Here is a 20463-nt window from a genome sequence, read left to right as displayed (position 1 = left end):
AAAAATGATCTTATATTTTCTAGTAGTCATAAAACGATAGAGGAATCGGTAGAAGGAATTAAAAGGTCTTGGGAGTGGATTATGAAGAGAAATTATGGAACTTCATGCTTATTTTATTAATGGCTTGTGGATCCAATATATTGTATTTTTAAGTGATTGTATTTAACTTTGGGTTGGGAATACGTTTTGGTTTTGAGTACTACTTGTACTTCCTCCATTGTGTATGGGATAGTACTTGTATTCTTTTTCAACTTTGTTCATATAATACACTACATTTTGCTGCTCAAAATAAAAATGAAAATAAAGAGTACTATAACACGTAAAAGATAATAGTAAAAGACTTATTTAAAACTTTAAATTAAGTTGAAAACATCTGATGTAATTGTCTAAAATATAAATAACGGTTTCATTGTGATGACACAATTATTCCACAAAAATATCCACCAACAGGGAACGAGTCCAAAACAATCGGTAAAATTTAGGCAACTCGGGTTACAGCTGCGTGTATTGCATCCGCCAGATGAGAGACTGTTTTGGTGCTCAAACCAGCCATGCTAATCCTCCTGCACAATAAACAGTGCATGTTGAGTCATATGGAATTCAGGCATAAATGATTGATTACACACAAGGGTTATCCGAAATATTAATCCATGCTGTAGGCAGAGATTGACAACAACAACAACAGAAATCAGAAACAAATAGTTATTGAGAAAGCATCATCTCACAGTCCTTAAGAAAGATGTTACACAATCACAGGTCAAAAACAAAATAATGTAATGTAATTCAAACTAAAAAGTAAATAATCCTATACCAGCAAACAGTACACACTTTCAAATATGTCTGGCTCAAGAGTTCCTTTACAAGTATTTATCTTGGATTTCGAAAACCAGTCTTAGTAATAAAAAACAAATTCTTAATAAACATACAACCAGAATGCAGAAAACACAAACATATATGTATGATGACTTGATTTTTTAGAAAAATGGATTCTAAGATGTACCACCAGAATGTTGCACTTTGAAATTTAAGTTTTAGTTTACAGCAAAAAGAAATTGGACAACGGGCACTGTAAACAAGTGCCTTGTTCACACACTCGTCTGAGCTCATGGAATAAGTCAGAGATAAAATGGTCTTACCCATCAGATGTCAAGTATATATGATACTCTTTAGTCATGAAAGAAACTTGCTCAGAATTCAATCCTGTGAAAGTAAACATTCCAATCTGCTTGATAATGTGACTCCAATCACCTGGTGTACCTGTTCAATTAAAGGAGAAATAAGTACAACTACAATAAATGTTCGTGGATACAAAATCCTTGAAAGACTCGAGCAGGAGAAGATAGGCTAAGATAAGGAATAATGAGCAAAGAAACAATAACTTCTTGCATACTAGTCAACAACAATGATAAAGAGCCATCCTCAAGGACAAGCCAAAGAAATTGTAAAAGATATTATGTAGAGGCCAACCTCTAGCACGTAAAGCATCGAAAAGTTGTTGGCGCATACTGATAATGCGATCAGCCATTGCCTTCAACTCAATAGTCCAGTCATTGAACAAATCCCTGAAAGAGGAGCAGAACCGGTAAGAGAAAAGCAGTCGAAAAGAACAAAATGATAGCCAACAACAAATCCATATTTCCACGTCCTAAGGAAAGCAGCAGAATGTTGGCTGACACTACCTATCCTTGAGAATGGCAGCCACAATGGATGCACCATGAATGGGAGGACTTGAGTACATGGGCCTAATCACAAGTTTCAGTTGGCTCTCAACCAAGCTTGCAACATCAGCTGACTTGCTGACCTGGGGGAATTTATTGTAGAAAAAAAAATATCAGGGAAACTCACAAAAGAAGTAACTTTTGGCGAATCTTTTTATATAAAAAATATAAATTTATGGATCACGTCATCTGCGCTAAAAAGATAGTAATATTGAAATTCTTAATCATGGAAAAAAACATATGGCATAGGATGAAATACAAGCACGGCTCACTAATCACTTCTGATGAAACCCATAAAATTGTCTCTATTTAATGTTTTAAAATGCTTACAATGCTCAAGGCACCAACACGTTCACCATAAAGACCCATGTTCTTTGCATAACTCTGGGCTGCCAGCAATTCACCACCATCAGCAACAAACAAACGAATAGGCTGTGCATCTGCATCCAGACTTCCACTGGCAAAACCCTGAAGAAAAATAGATATAGCTTAATAGAGTTTTTATAAAAGAATGGGAATTTGAGACATGGTAGAAATCTAAAATTGTGTGGACATATATCCACTATGGATTATGCCAATAAATGGGAAGCTTCAGGACTCGGAGAGATTTCAAGTGGTTGGATTTGTGAATTTGAAGTAAATATTTGTAGATTATGTCCACACAATTGTAGCAAGCAAAAAGCAGATGTTGGCTGAATGCAAATATTCTTGCCTGATAAGCACTGTCAAAGAAGGGTAACAAAGATTTTGATCTTATCAGCTGCCTAATCTGCTCCCATTGTTCAAGTGTTGGATCAACACCAGTAGGGTTATGTGCGCATGCATGCAGCAAAACAACAGATCCAGATGGGGCAGAACCAAGATCCTCTAGAAGTCCTGTAAGGAACAAGGAGGGGGGAAATAACATAAAATGAAATCAAATTATGTTATTGAATATTGATCATGAGTTCATGATGCATATTTTGACATGCGTGAAGATTAATACAAATTGAAAAGTAAGGAATAAACTTTTTACAGGTTGATAGAATTCTAACCTTCAAAGTCAAGCCCTCGTGTTGCTGGAGCATAGTAGCGATATGTTTTGACAGTTAAACCTGCCAAGGTGAAAATCTTTGGATGATTTCCCCAAGTAGGTTGTGGCAAGTATATAATCCTCTGACAAGATCAAGGCAACCAAACAAGGTAAGCCCATCGATATACAACAATATAAGCCAAAAATATAGATGGGAGAAAAAAAATATTAGGACGGGGTGCTTTACTTGGTGGTAGTGTTTAGCCAAAAATTCTCCTCCAACTCTTAGTGAACCAGTACCAGATAAGCCTTGAACAGTGGTAACCCTGTTCTCTTGAATTGCAGGGCTATATTCAAAAAAGTTAGCAAAAGAACAGTTAGGAACTGACTGGTAAGAATATATAAAGAAGAAAACTTGATATAATAACATCGGGTTTGAATTATTAACCTGTCAGCACCAAAAATAAGCTTAGCACTCAATTTGTTAAAATCAGCGAGCCCAACAATTGGAATATATTCCTTGTTGCGTGACCTAAAAACAATGCAGAACAGAACTTCGTATAAAAATTGAATAAAAATTTCTCCTTAGAAATGAACAAAAATAAAGTAGTGAGTCAGGTACTAACACGTCGTTCAACAGTTGTTGTTCAACTCGCCTCACTACATCCAACACAAGGGGTTTACCTTCCTGGTAAGTAGCACATGCTATAGTATTAGTAAAACTCACAAGTCACAACGAATATGTATAATTTCAAAGCTTGTCTTGAAACTTTAATTAATGGCTTTCACTGTCCATCAACTCATCGTTCGTTCAATTACATTTTCAGTGCCAAATTATGTAAAATATGATTATGTACTATATAGCACCGACACTTCGTAGCATCAGCATTTCAGATAGAATGGTTGTTAAATTTGACATGTGATTTACATGTGATTACTTTTTTGTTTTCTTCGTAGCACCGACACTGATACATGTGATTTACATTCAATTACTTTTTTTTCTTTTCAAATTAGTACTATGTATTAGTCGCCGTGTCGTATCTGTGTTGGTACTTCATATATTGTAAATAGATTATGTAATTGTGTATAACGTAGTATAGTATTAGTGCAAACAGAGAAATAGGAACCTAACCTCAGTTCGGTAAGCACCAACACCCAAGTTGAGCTTAATTGGGCTTGGATCTTTGTTGTAAGCAACAGTTACCTATTTTTCAAACACACAAGAGAGTTTTGATATAAAATTAAAATCAAGTCACTATCAAAATTGCTTAATCTTCATCACAAGTCACAACACAAGAAAACAATTCTAATACGTAACATATCAATCCATCAGCATCAGAACCGTGCCACTTTGAAATACATGCCTAAATGCAATCAAATTAAAACAAGAACAGATAAATTTGCATAATATAAAATAAATAAAAAAACTAATTGAAATGAAATAGTAATAAATTGCGCATGATTTGTCTAATTAAAGTTGTGCGGTTATGATCACGATCCTAATGAAATCGAAATAGCGGAGAAAATGAAAAAGCATAAATAAATTGCTGCGATCTGAAAATGGAATATAAAACAAATAGCTAGTGATCTGAATAGTGAATAGTTAGTTACCCCTAGGATAGGATCTTCAGGAGCACGAGTGAGATGAGCGAAGACGGAATTGGAAGAAGCGGTTGGAGAAGGAGAAATATTCTGAGAAGCCATTTGATTTTGATCGTTAACGTCGATAAGGTGTCTTGCGAGTGTGTTTAACCTGCGATCACAAGAAGAATATGAAGAAGAAGAAGAAGAAGAAGAAGATGATGAAAAGGTGGTGGTAGATTCGAGAATAATCGGTGGGCGCATGCTGTATATATGTATTTCCTTGGTTTTGTTTTTGGTTAAATTAAATTAAATTTATAAAGTAGTAGTACTTAAAATGTAGAAAAATATAATGTATGAACTTTATGCTGTTGGAAACGAGTACTATTTATATATGACTATTCAATTTGTTTGGTTGTGATTGTGGTTGATTGAGACCCTTTCCTGCCGTCACGTGTCAGGAAGCATGGACTACTATTTTAGTCGGCTAGTCCTAGTTATATCTTATCGCATTTTTGCCTTGGGGTGAGGTTCTTTCTTTCTACTCTCTTCAACTTTACTAGAATGTCGATGGAAAATTTGCATCATGCACAATACTCTTTGAGTTTAATAACTTGAATTCGGATTCGTTTGGTTGAGCGAAAAAAAAAATAAAAAAATTCTTCTTTCTTTTCGCTCGCTCAACCAAACGGACCCGGACCTGTAATCAATGTTTGAGAAAATTTATAGACTAAGATTAGTCTTCATAAATCAGTTCTACATTATGACATATCCAATTTAGGTGGTCGGAAGGGCCGTAACTACGTAAGATAGAACCGATCCCCGAATTATATTAAGCATTTTGTGGACCGGATACCGGTGATGAAAATCAAAGACATATACAATTTACACAACAACAACAAACATAAAGTAAATGAATCAAGAAAATAGTCAATCAATAAACAATAAAAAGGACCAAGGAGTAATATGAAAATTTCTTAATGTCAAAAAAAAAAAAAAAGGACCAAGGAGTAAAAAAAGACGTAAGAAAAAAGAATTCACGTTGAGCTATTGAGTAATACATATATGAACAAATAGCACAATAGCCAATCAATTGTTGAAAAAAAAAAATTACTCTAAACAATTGTTAGCCAATCAATTAAAAAGTTGTGTATGTATTATTATGTATATATTAACGATAACGATGGTAGGTTGCTAGGTTGTGGTGAAAAGAAAATAACTTAACTGTGTACAAATGTGACGGCAAAAGAAGTTTGTATTGTAGAAGTAGGAGTAATTGAGAATGAAAAGTCTAAAGAATTTGAGTGAGATTGTCGAATAATATATATATATATATATATATATATATATATATATATATATATATATATATATATATATATATATATATATATATATATATATATATATATATATATTTTGTACATGTAATATTTATATTTTCAACTAAATAATTTTAGAAAATCTGATTGTCAAAAAAATAGTTACTCTAAATCTTGACCATTGAATTTAATATTAATTAATGGTCATGATTAAATAGCTAGTGATAAACAATTGATTGTACGTGGTTGCACATATGCAGAGCAGACGCAGTCATGTTTAAGGAGGAGTATAAGAATCGGAACCATTAATTGAAATCTCACCCCAACGGTGTAGTCCAGTAGTAAAATGTTGGAACGTTGAAGGAGTTAAGAAAGAGGTCCAACGTTGGACCCTTTACTACTAACATTTATCTCTTCCCTTTAGCTCTAATGATGTACTAACAAATAACATTTACCTATAAAAAAAATAATAAATAAATAACATATTTCATTGTCCTACAAAAGGGATTGCTAATATACTCCCACTTAAAAACATGTGAGAGTAAGTAAGCAATCCTACTCCCACTATACATTTACTAAAAATCCACTTCTATCTTTAGAAACCAATTTAAGTTATAAGGTTAGTTATGTAAAATTGCTTTATGAATAAGGAAACATGTGCTTTTTCTATAAACATTAAAAACATGTTTTTAGATGGAAGTAAATATTTATCAAAACAAAAAATATTTTGATGAATAAACAAAATTAGCCAATATTTTGTCGAATTGCTTTTTCTTTTTTCATTTTCTATTTTTTTAAATTTTGTTTTGTAGTCAAGAAACATCTTATTAGTTTTACGTCAATGCTTTTGTGTGTCTTTTTTGTACTTATAATTGACATTTAGTTTAATAATGTTCTACTAGCTAGTTGTTATAATGAAAATTTTGTTACCAGTTCTCTCGAAAAAAATAAGTTCTACAATGGCCAGTAAAAAAATTGACGTCATGTTCATAAAATTATTACTTGTACTGTAATAATTTATTTTTTTACAGTGAAGCTAGGACAATCACAAACTTATTAGTGAGATTTTCGGACAACAATAAAAGAGTAGGAGTAGAAAGTAGAAACAACATTGATGAATTTTGGGTAAAACTAGAAAATAATTAGTGAGATTTTTATTTTTTAAATTAATTAAATGAAACTTACAAAACTACCCTTTTACTTAAAAGTTGGTTTAAGTAATGATAAGTGAGTTTTTTGTTCAAAATATAGTGGGAGTAGGGCTGCTAACTTACTCCCACATGCCCACATGTTTTTAAGTTGGAGTAAATTAGCAACCCCCTACAAAAATATTGTCTCCACTAATGCCAATTTTATTCCTAATTGTTACTATTCAACTAAAAAAATTGATTTACTGCTGATAACTTTTTTTATTTTATTTTAGAGTGAGGTATTATCATAATAGTATCTAAAAAAATTATAAGTCTCAAATTTAATTTCTTAAAAAATAAACTCCAACAAAAATAAACTAAACAACTTAATCTCTACCTTGGACAGTTCTCACCTATTTAAATTTTAAAGTGAGGAACAAAATTGTCCCAAATTATATTTCTCAAATTGAGTCTCACAGTTTTTCTCATATATTAAAATAAATCTACACACATGTACCCAAAAAATATACACTTTTTTATTTTTTAGATACACACTTTTTTATTAGAACAAATACGAATACATCATTCCTCATCCCATATTTGATGGTTTCACAGAAAATAGTTACAAATAAAAGAAAACCAATAACAATTTTATCAAATTAATCTTATAAACTATTGATTAATTATCGTTAAAATGAAACGTATTAATTTTTAAAAAAAAATAAGCAAAACCACCAAAACGTATTAAAGGTGATGCAGATACTAGTACTAGACTACTAGTGTCAATTACTAATACTAATAGGTAAAATCGCAGAAAGACGTTGATTTCGTTCTCAAATATTTGAATGGAGTTGTACAAATAAAGAGGCTAATTACAGTTTAAAAAAAACACAAGAGGCAGATTAACTTGCTCACTGGTAAATTCTATTATGGGAACAGAAATCAGTGGGTTCAGCAACAAATCAAGAACAGAGAAACAAGCAACAGACCAAGAGAAGCATAGGATTTCGTCAACAAAAAATACTAGTCGAAACACTGAAGCTTTATGCCCTCGTTTGAAAACATAAATGGGTAGGTTATTTCTCTAAATAAAACAGCTTTGAGAAAAATTAGTATTTAGTATTACACAAAATGTAGGAAGCTAACTACATCCTTCCACCTCCAACAAAAATTAACAAAATTCTGCCTGCGAAGCGAATTAAAAAAGGGGAACCGACAAAAGGTATGAAGTGCATCAACTCACTCCAGCTTTATAGTGTCCAGCTCGTTGATCACCCCTTGAAGCTGTAAACATGTAAGAACAAAATGGTTATATAAGAAATAATTATTATTCTCGACAGACCTGAAAAACATAGACAGCATTGGAGACGCAGGCATACCAGAGCAACTTGACGGATGAAGTAATCCCCATACCGTTTGGGAGGTTTGGACTCCACAACATGAATTGTGTCCTGCAGTAAATGGAAACATCGTTCAAACATCATTCAAGATAAATCATGCTATACAGTTCAGTTCCTAAAGCCTAATTTGTGCCTTCAATCTAGGAAAATTAATATGAATTATTGACAAAGTTGGGAGTTTACTTACCACCAACATTTATTCTTTTACGATATCGTATTTTTTAAACATACATTTAAAGTGATACAAAAGTCAATTGTAACACAAGATAGGACCAACCAAGAGATAATCGCACAATCAGATCCAATCTGGCTCAGTCTTTAGTGCCTGAGCTCAGAGGTTCTTGACCATCAATTTAACAAAGAATTTGAGAGCAAGGGAATGCAATTAAAGTTCAACTTAAAAGAACACTTGTGTAGTATGGCACAGAAACTCTTAAAAAATTCAGAGAGAAAAAGATTAGACAAAGGGAAATAGTAAGCAAGCTTACATCATCAATAAAGAAATTCACATCAGCATTGGATATAACTTTTCCAGCACTATCAACAGCATGGGTCTTGTGCTTGTATGTCAATAAGATAGTCCTGCCAAGCATCGAAATGGACAAGCATCAATAAACTAGTGTCCAAATATATAGTTTATAGGCAAAAAAGAAAAACTATTGATCCAACGAAATGCTAGATTAATTGGAAGTCTTGCAACCTTAAGGTCGGTTCATCTACTTCCATGTAACTTGCAAGTTTTGCAAGGGAGATTGTTGAATATACTTTCAAGAAGGTCCTGAGACCTGATAACAACTGTTGTTGCTTTGCTTCATAAAGGAACAGTTTCAATTGAAGTCTATAGGCATCCTGGGGAAACAAATAACTTTTAGCAATACATATAGTAAAAGGAGAAATGGAAGGTAACAAAAGAACATCTAAACAAACTATTGGTGATGGTTTGAGGGACTCTTCAGATCATTAAAATTTTTAAGCCTCAAACAAGGTCACCAATATAGAAGACGTGTGGAGTCAATAGAGAGTGATCATGAATATCAATAAATGTTTCAACAAATAAATGAGGATTTAACTATGGAAAAAATGTGTAATAAAATGTAGAACACCATAAAGATTTAGGTAGCAAACATGAGTCGTTGACACAGTTCACTTTCACTAACTGCTCAAATGATTATAGGTTAATTAATCATTTTCTCTTTCTCTTTATTCAGGAGTTGAATAATAAAGATAAAGAGAAAGCAAGGACTGTGAAATTCAAATTTGAAGTTAATTGAAGTTAACTTTGAATTTGACTTTTTTTGGGTATATGCACTCGCTCAAAATGCTCGTTGTCGTTGGTCAAGAACCCAGATAGAGTCTAAGGTATACCTGGTTGTAATTTACTAGAGGCTCCTCAAAACTGGGCGCTGAAGGGGTGATAAACTTGGGGCATGCATATGAGAAGAGCTCATCATACATAGCAAAAGCCTCATCATCATATCGTTGCATTCTGCTCATCTTTTCACCATACTTCTCTCGCAACTGAGAGTTCACAGTTTCATCAACGAGCTTGCTTTGGGGGCAGAGTGAGAGGCAAATTGCCAGCAACGCATACATTTGTTCATTCTTCTTCAATATCTGCTCATACTGTGGAGATTTCTGATGGTACACCTTTGTCTTAAAGATGTACAAGAGAATTTTGTTGAATTCACGAATTGCTTCCACATATCTGTAGAAAATGCTACATTTCAGAGGCAATGTAAAAATATAAAGAAAGCACCCATCAAAAACGCCATCTTGTGAAACATAATTCTACAATTGAGATGCTACAACTTAAAATGACTCAGTTACTTGAGTTTGCCCATTTCTAATGAATCTTAAAACCTCAATCGTAATTCATAACCTAAAAACCCCAAAAAGAACAAAGATAGAAATCTCATTCCATGCTTGCATTTTGCAAGATTGAATTCTATATAAGACAAAATAGCCCACATTGAACACTACCAATAGCTTTTCTGCCTGTACATATACACTAACAGTACTAAAATAGAGAAGATCATTCAAGCGATGCATACAGAGCAAAGCTGCCACATGATAAATAAGTGTTTAGTTGGTAAATTTCTTTAAATTGGTAAAGACGTGTGAATCACTAACATTATGAAGCTATTAATTTAAGACCTACATGTCATCATATACACAAAACAAGTAAGCAACTAAGTAGTGGAAGTCATGACCTGCGGAGCATAAGATTGGCAAAACCATAGTGATAAATGGTGGTAATGTGGCATCCAATAACAATGTTGAAAACACCTGGCTGACTAATATCAATAGGTTGCAAGCACTTAAGACCAGTATCATAATCACCCAAGAGACAATGAACCCTCAGCAAACCAACCATACTGAAATATCCCAAAACCTTCAAGACATTACTACCACCATTGTAATCATAGCCATCATTAGCAGTGAATTGCTCAAGCCCTTCCTTCTCTTGCTCAAGTATCTGAATAATAGCTGACTTCTCAACAAGAGCTTGCAAGAAGTTCAGGACACCAAAAACATTCCAAGCCTGAGACAACAAAAAAACATAACATAATCAAGACCCTTTGGGATAAACAGCTTCATTAAGCTATAAGCATGTATCATATAAGTAATTATGTATAAGCTATATCTACTACAAAAGATAAAATAAAGACCGGTTTCATATAAGCTAAAAACAACCAAGTACATGTCATAAGTTGTAAGCTCTTCCAAACAGTCTCACAAGTGCTTATGCTAATAGATAAGTTCAAATAAGTCAATCCAAACAAATCCCGAGTTTAATAAAATACATAAAAAACCACAGATTAAACTTAAATTCAACCTTACACAACGAATTACAATTAAATTAAACACAACCAAACCCAATAGAAAAAATGAATCAGTTATAAACCTGATCAAATTGTCTCAAGAGAGCAATTTCTTGTTCAGTTTTGTTCTTCATTTTAGCACGATACTGACAAAAGCTTTGAAACTGATAAACAAATTCATCAACCATATCCCAAAGCCACTGATTCGGAAGCTGCATATTAACAACACCATGAAGAACAACTTGAAAGAGACTACAGTAATTATCCCACGAATCAATTCTCTGACGAAGAGTAGGAGTGAGACGAGCATAGAGATGGCGAAACCACATCTCACGGTAAAGAAGACAGAACACATGGTCGTTATCGACGTATTGAGCGACGGCATCGACGGAAGGCCATGGAGTGTCCTTGAAATGACGCTCCGATAGGGTTTGGAAGGAAGCTTCGTATAACTGGTGGATCTCGTATACATTTTTCTCTCTGATTTGACGGTAAAGATGAACAACGAAGGATTTGACTGAATCGGGGACGAAGTTGGGGTCGTAACCTAGGTCTTGAGGTTGAAGACGTTGTTCATCGTGATCCGCCATTGTTGTCTGCGACGAGATTGAAGAGAAGATAGGTTATGGGTTCTGCCGCAGTTGCAGATTAGGGTTTTTGTTGTTTCAGTGTTACACTATTTGCTTACGCGAAGAATATCTTTTTTATTTTTTTACTGGTAAAATTATATTTTAGACTCTTAATTTATTGGCAAAATGTATTCATTAATTATATGTCTTTAAATTTTTATTTTTATTTTTTTTAATGCTAAGCATATTATAAATTTTTTTCTTGAAACTTATGAATTCAATACTTTAAAAATATAATATATTTTTTTCTGACAAAAAAAAATTATTTTTTTAACATTAATATTATCTTTCTTTTAATCTCAACATGTCCACCTGCACCAAAGAAACAAAGGGCGGTTTCAAAGAAAAGGAACATGAACATGGACATGAATTTTGTTAAGGTTATTGATGATGATGTTTATAACACCAACGGTCAACGATTTCAGTTATCAGGAGAAATTTCAACATGTCCACCAATACCAAAATAAGAGAGAGTACCTTCAAATTTCTCAATCTTATTGATCAAATTGAGCTCGACAAGATTGTTGATCATGTCTCCACCATCACAATTAACAATGTATGCTCAACACCAAAAGGACAAAAATTTGTGATTTAAGAACAAATGGTGGTTTCAAAGAAAAGGAACATGAAAATAGATTATGTTAAGGTTATTGATGATGTTTATCACGCCAACAGATCAAAGATTTTGACTATCATGAGAAATTTCAACATGCCCACAAGCAACAAAGTAAGAGAGAGCACCTTCAGATTTACCGGTTTCGTTTGAATGTTAAAGATTTCGGATATCACAAGACTCGGAGATTTTCTTCTGTCTTGCACTTCAAGTTTTTGCTGATATGTATATGCTTCAGAATCTTGGATTTAAAGTTAGTATTGATGTTAGCGGACAGTGTTTCATTATTTAATCTTTTTTATTTTTCTGCTAAAAAAAATATTATCTTTCTTTTTTGTATGCTTAACAAATGCTCTGGACATTGTTTAGTATGACTCTAATTTTTTTATCTTCTTCCACTTTACTGTTTTTAAATTCTTCTTAGTAATATTTTACTCATTTTTTTATATTGAATATAAATTTTAAGTTTTAAATTATTTATAGATTTTTTCTTCAATTATAAATATATTTTATGCAGTAAAAGAAAATTTTGAAAAATCATATATAAACATAGATAAATAACCAGACATGACGTAAAAAAAATAAAGAATTAAATTTTTACCTAAAATTAAGTAACTAAGTTTATCATAAAAAAACTAAGTTAAAGGGTCTGTTTGAAACAATCTTAGCTTTTAGTTTTAAAAATGTGTTTTATAAAAATGTTTTAGAAAACTATTTTTAAGAAGAGAAAAACAAAACTTCTTGAACCTATTTTGTGTAACGCCTGGGTCTGACGAGGGCGGAGAGTGGTTGTCGGTGCATGAGGCATGATAATTAGCGGCTCCTGGCAGCTTCTAGGCAAAAACGAATCACATCGGAATGAGAGGGATACTGAAGCTGTGCAGGTTTCAGATTGCATGGTGGAAGGAAGACTTATAAGGATTGATGGGTACTACCTATACCAACAAGATGCATCTTCTTTTCGGTAGCTCATTCGATAAGAACTCCACAGTTAAGCGTGCTTAACTTGGAGTAGTCTTTGGATGGGTGACCTTTTGGGAAGTTTCCCGGAAAGTGTGCGAGTGAGGTTGAAAAGACTCGTGTTGGTTTGTGGGGTCAGTCGGTCATCCTGAAAGCAGTTTGGGATGTTACAAATGGTATTAGAGCAGACCTCTCCTAGTACGATGTGGTTCGGGGACGAACCAAGCGGGAGCTGGTGGGCATGTAACGCCTGGGTCTGACGAGGGCGGAGAGTGGTTGTTGGTGCATGAGACATGACAATTAGCGGCTCCTGGCAGCTTATAGGCAAAAACGAATCACATCGGAATGAGAGGGATCTTGAGGTTGTGCAGGTTTCAGATTGCATGGTGGAAGGAAGGCTTATAAGGATTGATGGGTACTACCTATACCAACAAGATGCATCTTCTTTTCGGTAGCTCATTCGATAAGAACTCCACAGTTAAGCGTGCTTAACTTTGAGTAGTCTTTGGATGGGTGACCTTTTGGGAAGTTTCCCGGAAAGTGTGCGAGTAAGGACAAAGCACGTTGAAAAGACTCGTGTTGGTTTGTGGGGTCAGTCGGTCATCCTTAAAGCAGTTTGGGATGTTACATTTTGCTTTTTTAGTTTTAAAAACTAATAAACAGAAAACAGTTTTTGTAAAATTAGATTATTGGACCGGGCAATGGGCTTAGAAACATATCCAGCAAGCCCAATTAATATAAGAAGGATGATAGGCCCAAATCCAGCAAGCCCTAAACACCCACTAGGCGACACATGGCCAAGGCGTGATCAACAATCATGTGACAACGCCCGAAGGTTGGACTCTGTATTATTATAAATATCTTCTCCTTCCCTGCGTTAACAGACTGACTTGAGAAAGAAGAAACCAACTTCCCTCAACCGCCATAGCTTGGAGACCAAGGTTACCATCCCTATTTTTACGCTGCATCACCGAAGAAGACGTTAAAGACCGGATTTTAAGGAATCTTAGCTTGGAGAAGAAGACTAAGCGGTCTATAAATAACTTCATACTTTCATTTGTCAAAGGATCATCATCTGACTTATAAAACTCCCAGGGTTGTTGGGATTGAACCAAGTGTAATCACACCATTTAATCAATAATACAACCCCCTTTGTTTTTTGACCAGAACATTTTGGCGCCCACCGTGGGGCTGCGGTAAAATCATTTGATCCCAGCCTACCACACACAAACTAGACGAAAAGTCAAACATTTCCACATGGCTGGAGAACACGGAAATAACGATAATTCTAGCGTTAACACCTTGCAAGCCGCTGTCGTAGAAATACGGCGCTTACAAACCCAGATTGCGGCCATCGAAGCCGAAAGAACACATGAGAAAGAAAAAGCGAAAATGATTTCAGAGGAGGAGGAAGGAGAGAGCGTCATGGACGTACAGCCTCTGGCACAACACTTATGGGACACCCAAGTCTTGGAAGCAATTAAGGTTCCTCACCTTCCTACCTTTGACGGAAAAACTGACCCTCGAGAGCATCTGATGGCAATTGGAACACAAACTGCCATAATCAATGCTCCGGAGCATCTGAAATGTAAATTACTAGCCGGTACCTTCAAGGATGTAGCCTTACGTTGGTACATGAACCTTCCAAGGAATTCAATAGAAAGTTATGCTGATTTTCATAAAAAATTCATTCACCAGTTCGCCGGATCGAAACACGTGAAAGTCACATCAACTAGCCTTTTCTCCATTCGCCAAAACCACGGCGAATCGTTGCGCAGTTTTCTAGCCAGATTTAGCGAGGCCACCATTAAAGTCTCAAATCCAAACCAGGAGATGTTCGTGGCGGCCTTCCACAATGGGCTAAAAGCAGGACATTTCAACGAATCCTTAGCCCAAAAACCAGCCTCATCAATGCAGGAGGTAAACAAGAGAGCGGAGTGTTACATAAAGGGCGAAGAAAGTAACGCCGAGAAAAGGCAAAGAGACGCCAAGGAGAGGGAATATGTGGGCCATGCTACTAGAGCGCCAGAACACCCGCGACCAAAAACGGGAAGTCATCAAGGAAACACATGGCAAAGGCACCCTGGTAAGCCCTACCAACAACCGCCAAGGAAAGAGTTCAGGAATCACCCTGCCGATGAAGAGTTTACGCCATTAATTGCTTCAAAAGTGTACGTGTTAAACGAAATTCTGGCCAGTGGTTTGGCAAACCTCCCCCCAAAAAGAGCCAACAATATCCCCTTGGGGCTCAACGACAACGCCTGGTGCGCCTACCACAGGTGCAGAGGTCATTCTACGGAAAAGTGCTTCCGCCTAAGAGATTTGATCGAAGAACTGATTAAAAGCGGACACCTCCGGAGGTTCATTGACGATGCAGCGCAAGGCCGGGTCGTCGTGCCAAAAATCCCCAGACAAGAGCCACGAGATACTCCGGGGCCAAGTAAAGAGCCTCCAAAGGAGAGGATCTCTGTGAATACAATAGCGGGGGGATTCTCAGGAGGAGGTGAGTCAAGCTCAGCAAGGAAAAGATATGTGCGTCGAGCCATCTCAAAGATATATCTCGTGAGACAACCCCAACCACTCGACGTTCCGGATTTGGCATTCACTGCAAGGGATGGCCTGGAGGTAGCGCCCCATGACGATGACCCTTTAGTAATACAAGTCCAGATCCTGAACTGCGATGTAAAGAGAGTACTGATTGACTCAGGAAGTTCAGCAGATATTATGTATTGGGAAGCTTTCAAGGCCATGCAATTAGCGGAGGAGTAATTGCAGCCATACGCGGGAGCTCTAGTTGGGTTTTCCGGAGAACAGGTAGACGTAATGGGCTACGCCTCATTACTCACTACCTTCGGAGAGGGGAGTAACGCCAAGACCATCAAAGTGCGATATTTGGTAGTCAAAACTCCGTTCACCTCCTACAACATTATCATAGGAAGACCTGCTTTCAACACCTTAGGGGCGGCCATGTCCACCCTATACCTAGCAATTAAATACCCTCTCGATAACGGAGAAGTAGGAACAGTTAGAGGCGATCAGATACTCGCCAAAAAATGTTACGAGTCCAGCCTAAAGATAAGACATAGAACCTCCATTGCAAGTAGAGTATCCGAAAGAAGACAAGCCACAGTCCCGGGTGGCATAAACATCATTGAAAATTCAGACATGGATCCAAGGGAAGAATTTCAAGATAGAAGGGTGAGCCCTATAGAAGACCTGGAGCAAGTCCAAATCGGCGATCACCCGCACCAGACAACCAGTCTAGGAACGGCGTTACCCGACCAGGAGAGAAGAAGAATCATCAAAATCCTGAAAGATAACGCTGATCTATTTGCGTGGAAACCCTCAGACATGCCAGGGATAGATGAAGGGGTAATAACACATAAACTGTCAATATCGCCCAGCACAAAACCAGTCTCCCAAAGAAAAAGAAAGGTTGGGGAGGAAAGGCGAGCTGCAATAGCGGAGGAAGTAGAGAAACTAAAGGAGGCTGGATTCATTGAAGAAATAAAATACCCCTCGTGGTTGGCAAATGTCGTCATGGTAAAAAAAGCCAACGGAAAGTGGAGAATGTGCGTGGATTTCACGGATCTAAAGAAGGCATGTCCTAAAGACCCATATCCTTTGCCTAACATAGACAGGTTGATTGATGGCGCTTCAGGGTGCAAGATGTTGAGCTTCATGGACGCCTACTCCGGGTATAATCAAATAAAGATGAACCCTACCGACGCCTGCCATACAACCTTTATGTCAAATACCTGCAATTATTTTTACAACGTCATGCCTTTTGGGTTGAAGAATGCGGGAGCAACATACCAAAGGTTGATGGACAGGGTCTTCTCTGAGCAAATAGGAAAGAACCTAGAGGTGTACATTGACGACATGGTAGTAAAAACTTCCGAAGAAAATCGCCATGACGAAGATCTTTTGGACATCCTGGGATCAGTAAGAAAGTATAACATGAGGTTAAACCCAGCGAAATGTTCCTTCGGGGTGCAAGCAGGAAAATTCCTAGGTTTCATGCTCACCAGCAGAGGAATAGAAGCCAATCCAGAAAAATGTCAAGCCATCATAGACATGAGAAGCCCTACATCCGTGAAAGAGGTCCAAACATTGACAGGCAGAATAGCGGCATTATCCAAATTCTTATCATGCGCGGGCGAAAAAGGTTTCCACTTCTTCGCATCTCTTAGGAAAAATGAAAGATTCTCCTGGACGCCCGAATGTGAAGAAGCCTTCAGACAACTAAAGGAATTCTTAGCATCGCCGCCCATCTTGACGCGCCCATTACCAGGTAATACCCTTTACCTTTATCTTGCAGTTTCAGATAGAGCCTTAAGTTCAGCTCTAGTTCAGGAAGTAGAGGGCGAAGAAAAGCCTATATATTTTGTAAGCAGAACCCTTAGAGGAGCAGAAACAAGATATCAGAGGATAGAGAGGTTATCTCTTGCGGTGGTTGTCACAGCTAGAAAATTAAGACAATACTTTCAAAGCCACAAGATAGTTGTTAGAACAGATTACCCTATCAAGAACGTCCTCAGAAAGCCAGACCTAGCAGGAAGGATGGTAGCATGGTCCGTCGAATTGTCAGAATTTGATATCACTTTCTCACCCAGAGGGGCCATCAAATCGCAAAGACTGGCCGACTTTGTATTAGAAATGTCTACCCCGCCAACAACTGAGAAAGCTGCGCCTTGGACCCTCTCAGTAGACGGAGCCTCCAACGTACGGGGAAGTGGAGCCGGAGTAGTGTTGGAAGGACCAGACGGCGTTATGATAGAACAATCATTACGTTTCGCCTTCAAAGCCAGCAACAACCAAGCTGAATACGAAGCCTTGATAGCGGGAATGAAGTTAGCAAAAGACATGGAAGTGAAGGAGTTGAAAGCCATGAGTGATTCCCAACTGGTAACCAACCAAGTGTCAGGAAAGTTTCAAACGAAAGAGCCACAGTTAATCAAATACGTGGAGGGAGTGCAAAGTCTAGCTAAACACTTTGACTCGTTCGAATTAGTTTATGTTCCTCGCGAACAAAACATGAGAGCAGATCTACTATCAAAACTGGCGAGCACAAAAAAACCGGGGAGCCATAGAACCGTTATCCAAGAAACGATCAAAACTCCCAGCATTGGCGGAGAAGATTTGATGATGGTGATAGAGGAGGAAGATTGGAGATCGCCCATTATCCGATACCTCCAAAAGGATGAACTCCCAAAAGAAAAGGAAAAGGCGTTCAAATTGAAAAAGATGGCGGCATGGTATTCTATGGTAGGAGATAGTGATAAGCGACCGCTTAGGATCGTCTTGAAAACAGGTAAAAGAGGAACTTGACCCTAACCGCGACCTGCCGGTAGAACCAAAGTTATCAAGATATAGAGGAACTTGACCCTAACCGCGACCTGCCGGTAGAACCAAAGTTATCAAATAAAGTGCGACCCTAACCGCGACCTGCCGGTAGAACCAACACTATAAAGTTCTTATCTCAAGAACAAAGGAAAAGTTCTCACAAGAAAACTCTCAAATTATATTAAACTTCAAGTTGTCCTTTGAGAAGTACATGATAGTCCTATTTATAGCATATCCTTACATAGTAGGATTTATTGTCCACTATCATTCATTCATTATAGACCTTAGAAAATTCCCACTAACTTGCTTATAAATTCCTACTAGCCACTATAATGACTTAGTGCACCACTAGGAAGCATTTAGAAAGGCTAGAAGGAAGCTAAAGGTCATCTAAAAACCTTCTTAATACCAAAAACGAAAATTGCCATAAAAATAAAGAAAATTGGACTTAATTGTTTATTTATTTAGTCCAATATTATTAGACACAAAATAGTCCAATGATGCTTCTCAAGATGTGAATTGGGCTTCAAGTTGGGCTCAAGCATCTTCATCCAATTGTAAGAAATTGAGCCAAGTTGGTTCAGCCTCCGAAGGATATCGATCTTCTTTTTCTTTGATCTTGATGACTAGACTTTGTAAGGCTTGATTCATCCTCATAGTCTTGGACCTAGTCATAGGACCTCCTATCTCATGCAAAGGATCTTTAGATGAGTCGGTTCCATCATTCTCTCCCTCTTCAAAAGGATTCGTCCTCGAATCTGATCCGTTACCTACATCAAACAAAGATAAGTCAGCTACATTAAAGGTGGCACTTATATTTTCATATTCACTTGGCAGATCCAGTTTGTAGGCATTATCATTGATCTTTTCAACAACTTGGAAAGGTCCATCTCCTCTTGGCTGCAATTTGGATTTTCTTTGATTTGGAAACCGTTCCTTCCTCATATGAACCCAAACCCAATCTCCAGGTTCAAAAGTAACTTTCACACGCCCCTTATTTGCTTGTCTTGCATATTGTTCATTCTTTTTCTCAATGTTGGCTCGAACCTGAGCATGTAACTCCCTAACAAAATCGGCCTTCTTCTTACCATCCAAATTAACAAACTCGTTAGTAGGCAAAGGTAAAATATCCAAAGGCGTCATAGGATTAAAACCATATACAATTTCAAAAGGAGAAAAAGAAGTAGTAGAATGGAATGTTCTATTATAAGCAAACTCAACATGTGGCAAACAATTCTCCCAATTTTTCAAATTCTTTTGAATGATAGAACGCAACAAGGCAGTAAGTGTTCTATTTACCACTTCGGTTTGTCCATCCGTTTGAGGATGTGCAACCGTAGAAAACAAGAGTTTTGTTCCTAGCTTATTCCACAAGGTTCTCCAAAAATGACTTAGGAACTTCACATCTCTATCACTTACTATGGTTTTTGGCAACCCATGCAAGCGCACTACTTCTTTAAAGAAGAGATCAGCAATATGTGTTGCATCATTGGTTTTAGAACATGCAATGAAATGTGCCATTTTACTAAACCTATCAACAACAACGAATATACTATCCTTCCCACCTTGAGAACGAGGTAGACCCAACACAAAATCCATTGAAACATCAGTCCAAGGTTGGCTAGGCACATGCAAAGGTGTATACAAACCATGAGGCATGATTTTAGACTTAGCTTGCTTACATGGAACACACTTAACACAAACAGATTGCACATCTTGCATCATTTTAGGCCAATAAAAATGCTCCTGCAAAATTTCTAAAGTCTTTTTAACACCAAAATGTCCCATTAACCCCCCTCCATGACTTTCCCTAACAAGCATTTCACGCAAAGAACAGACAGGCACACACAATTTATTTTTCTTAAACAAGTAACCATCATGCATGTAATAGTCTCCAAATGCATGTTTAGAACAAGACTCACATATATTT

General features: G+C 36.7%; 2 protein-coding genes across 2 annotated transcripts; both read right to left on the bottom strand.

Moving 5' to 3' along the window:
- Positions 1-327: 327 nt before the first annotated feature.
- Positions 328-4671, bottom strand: LOC123899378 (aspartate aminotransferase 1). The gene is made up of 12 exons (XM_045950488.1): positions 4342-4671; positions 3863-3934; positions 3357-3418; positions 3179-3262; positions 2978-3077; positions 2753-2873; positions 2431-2594; positions 2049-2186; positions 1680-1801; positions 1468-1562; positions 1137-1257; positions 328-563 (listed from the first exon to the last, which is right to left on the bottom strand). Exons 1-12 carry the CDS (start codon positions 4573-4575, stop codon positions 479-481), a joined length of 1398 nt encoding a protein of 465 aa, XP_045806444.1. The 5' UTR covers positions 4576-4671; the 3' UTR covers positions 328-478.
- Positions 4672-7738: 3067 nt separating this feature from the next.
- LOC123899377 (eukaryotic translation initiation factor 3 subunit L-like) lies at positions 7739-11726 on the bottom strand. The gene is made up of 7 exons (XM_045950487.1): positions 11069-11726; positions 10374-10705; positions 9529-9868; positions 8864-9012; positions 8652-8745; positions 8143-8214; positions 7739-8047 (listed from the first exon to the last, which is right to left on the bottom strand). The coding sequence occupies exons 1-7, from the start codon at positions 11573-11575 to the stop codon at positions 8003-8005; spliced, it is 1539 nt and encodes a 512-aa protein (XP_045806443.1). The 5' UTR covers positions 11576-11726; the 3' UTR covers positions 7739-8002.
- Between the last annotated feature and the right edge of the window lie 8737 nt (positions 11727-20463).

Source organism: Trifolium pratense, linkage group LG7, assembly GCF_020283565.1.
Source record: "Trifolium pratense cultivar HEN17-A07 linkage group LG7, ARS_RC_1.1, whole genome shotgun sequence".
Taxonomy (NCBI): domain Eukaryota; kingdom Viridiplantae; phylum Streptophyta; class Magnoliopsida; order Fabales; family Fabaceae; genus Trifolium; species Trifolium pratense.
Note: the sequence above shows the minus strand (reverse complement) of the source record. Positions and strands in the feature narration are given on the sequence as shown.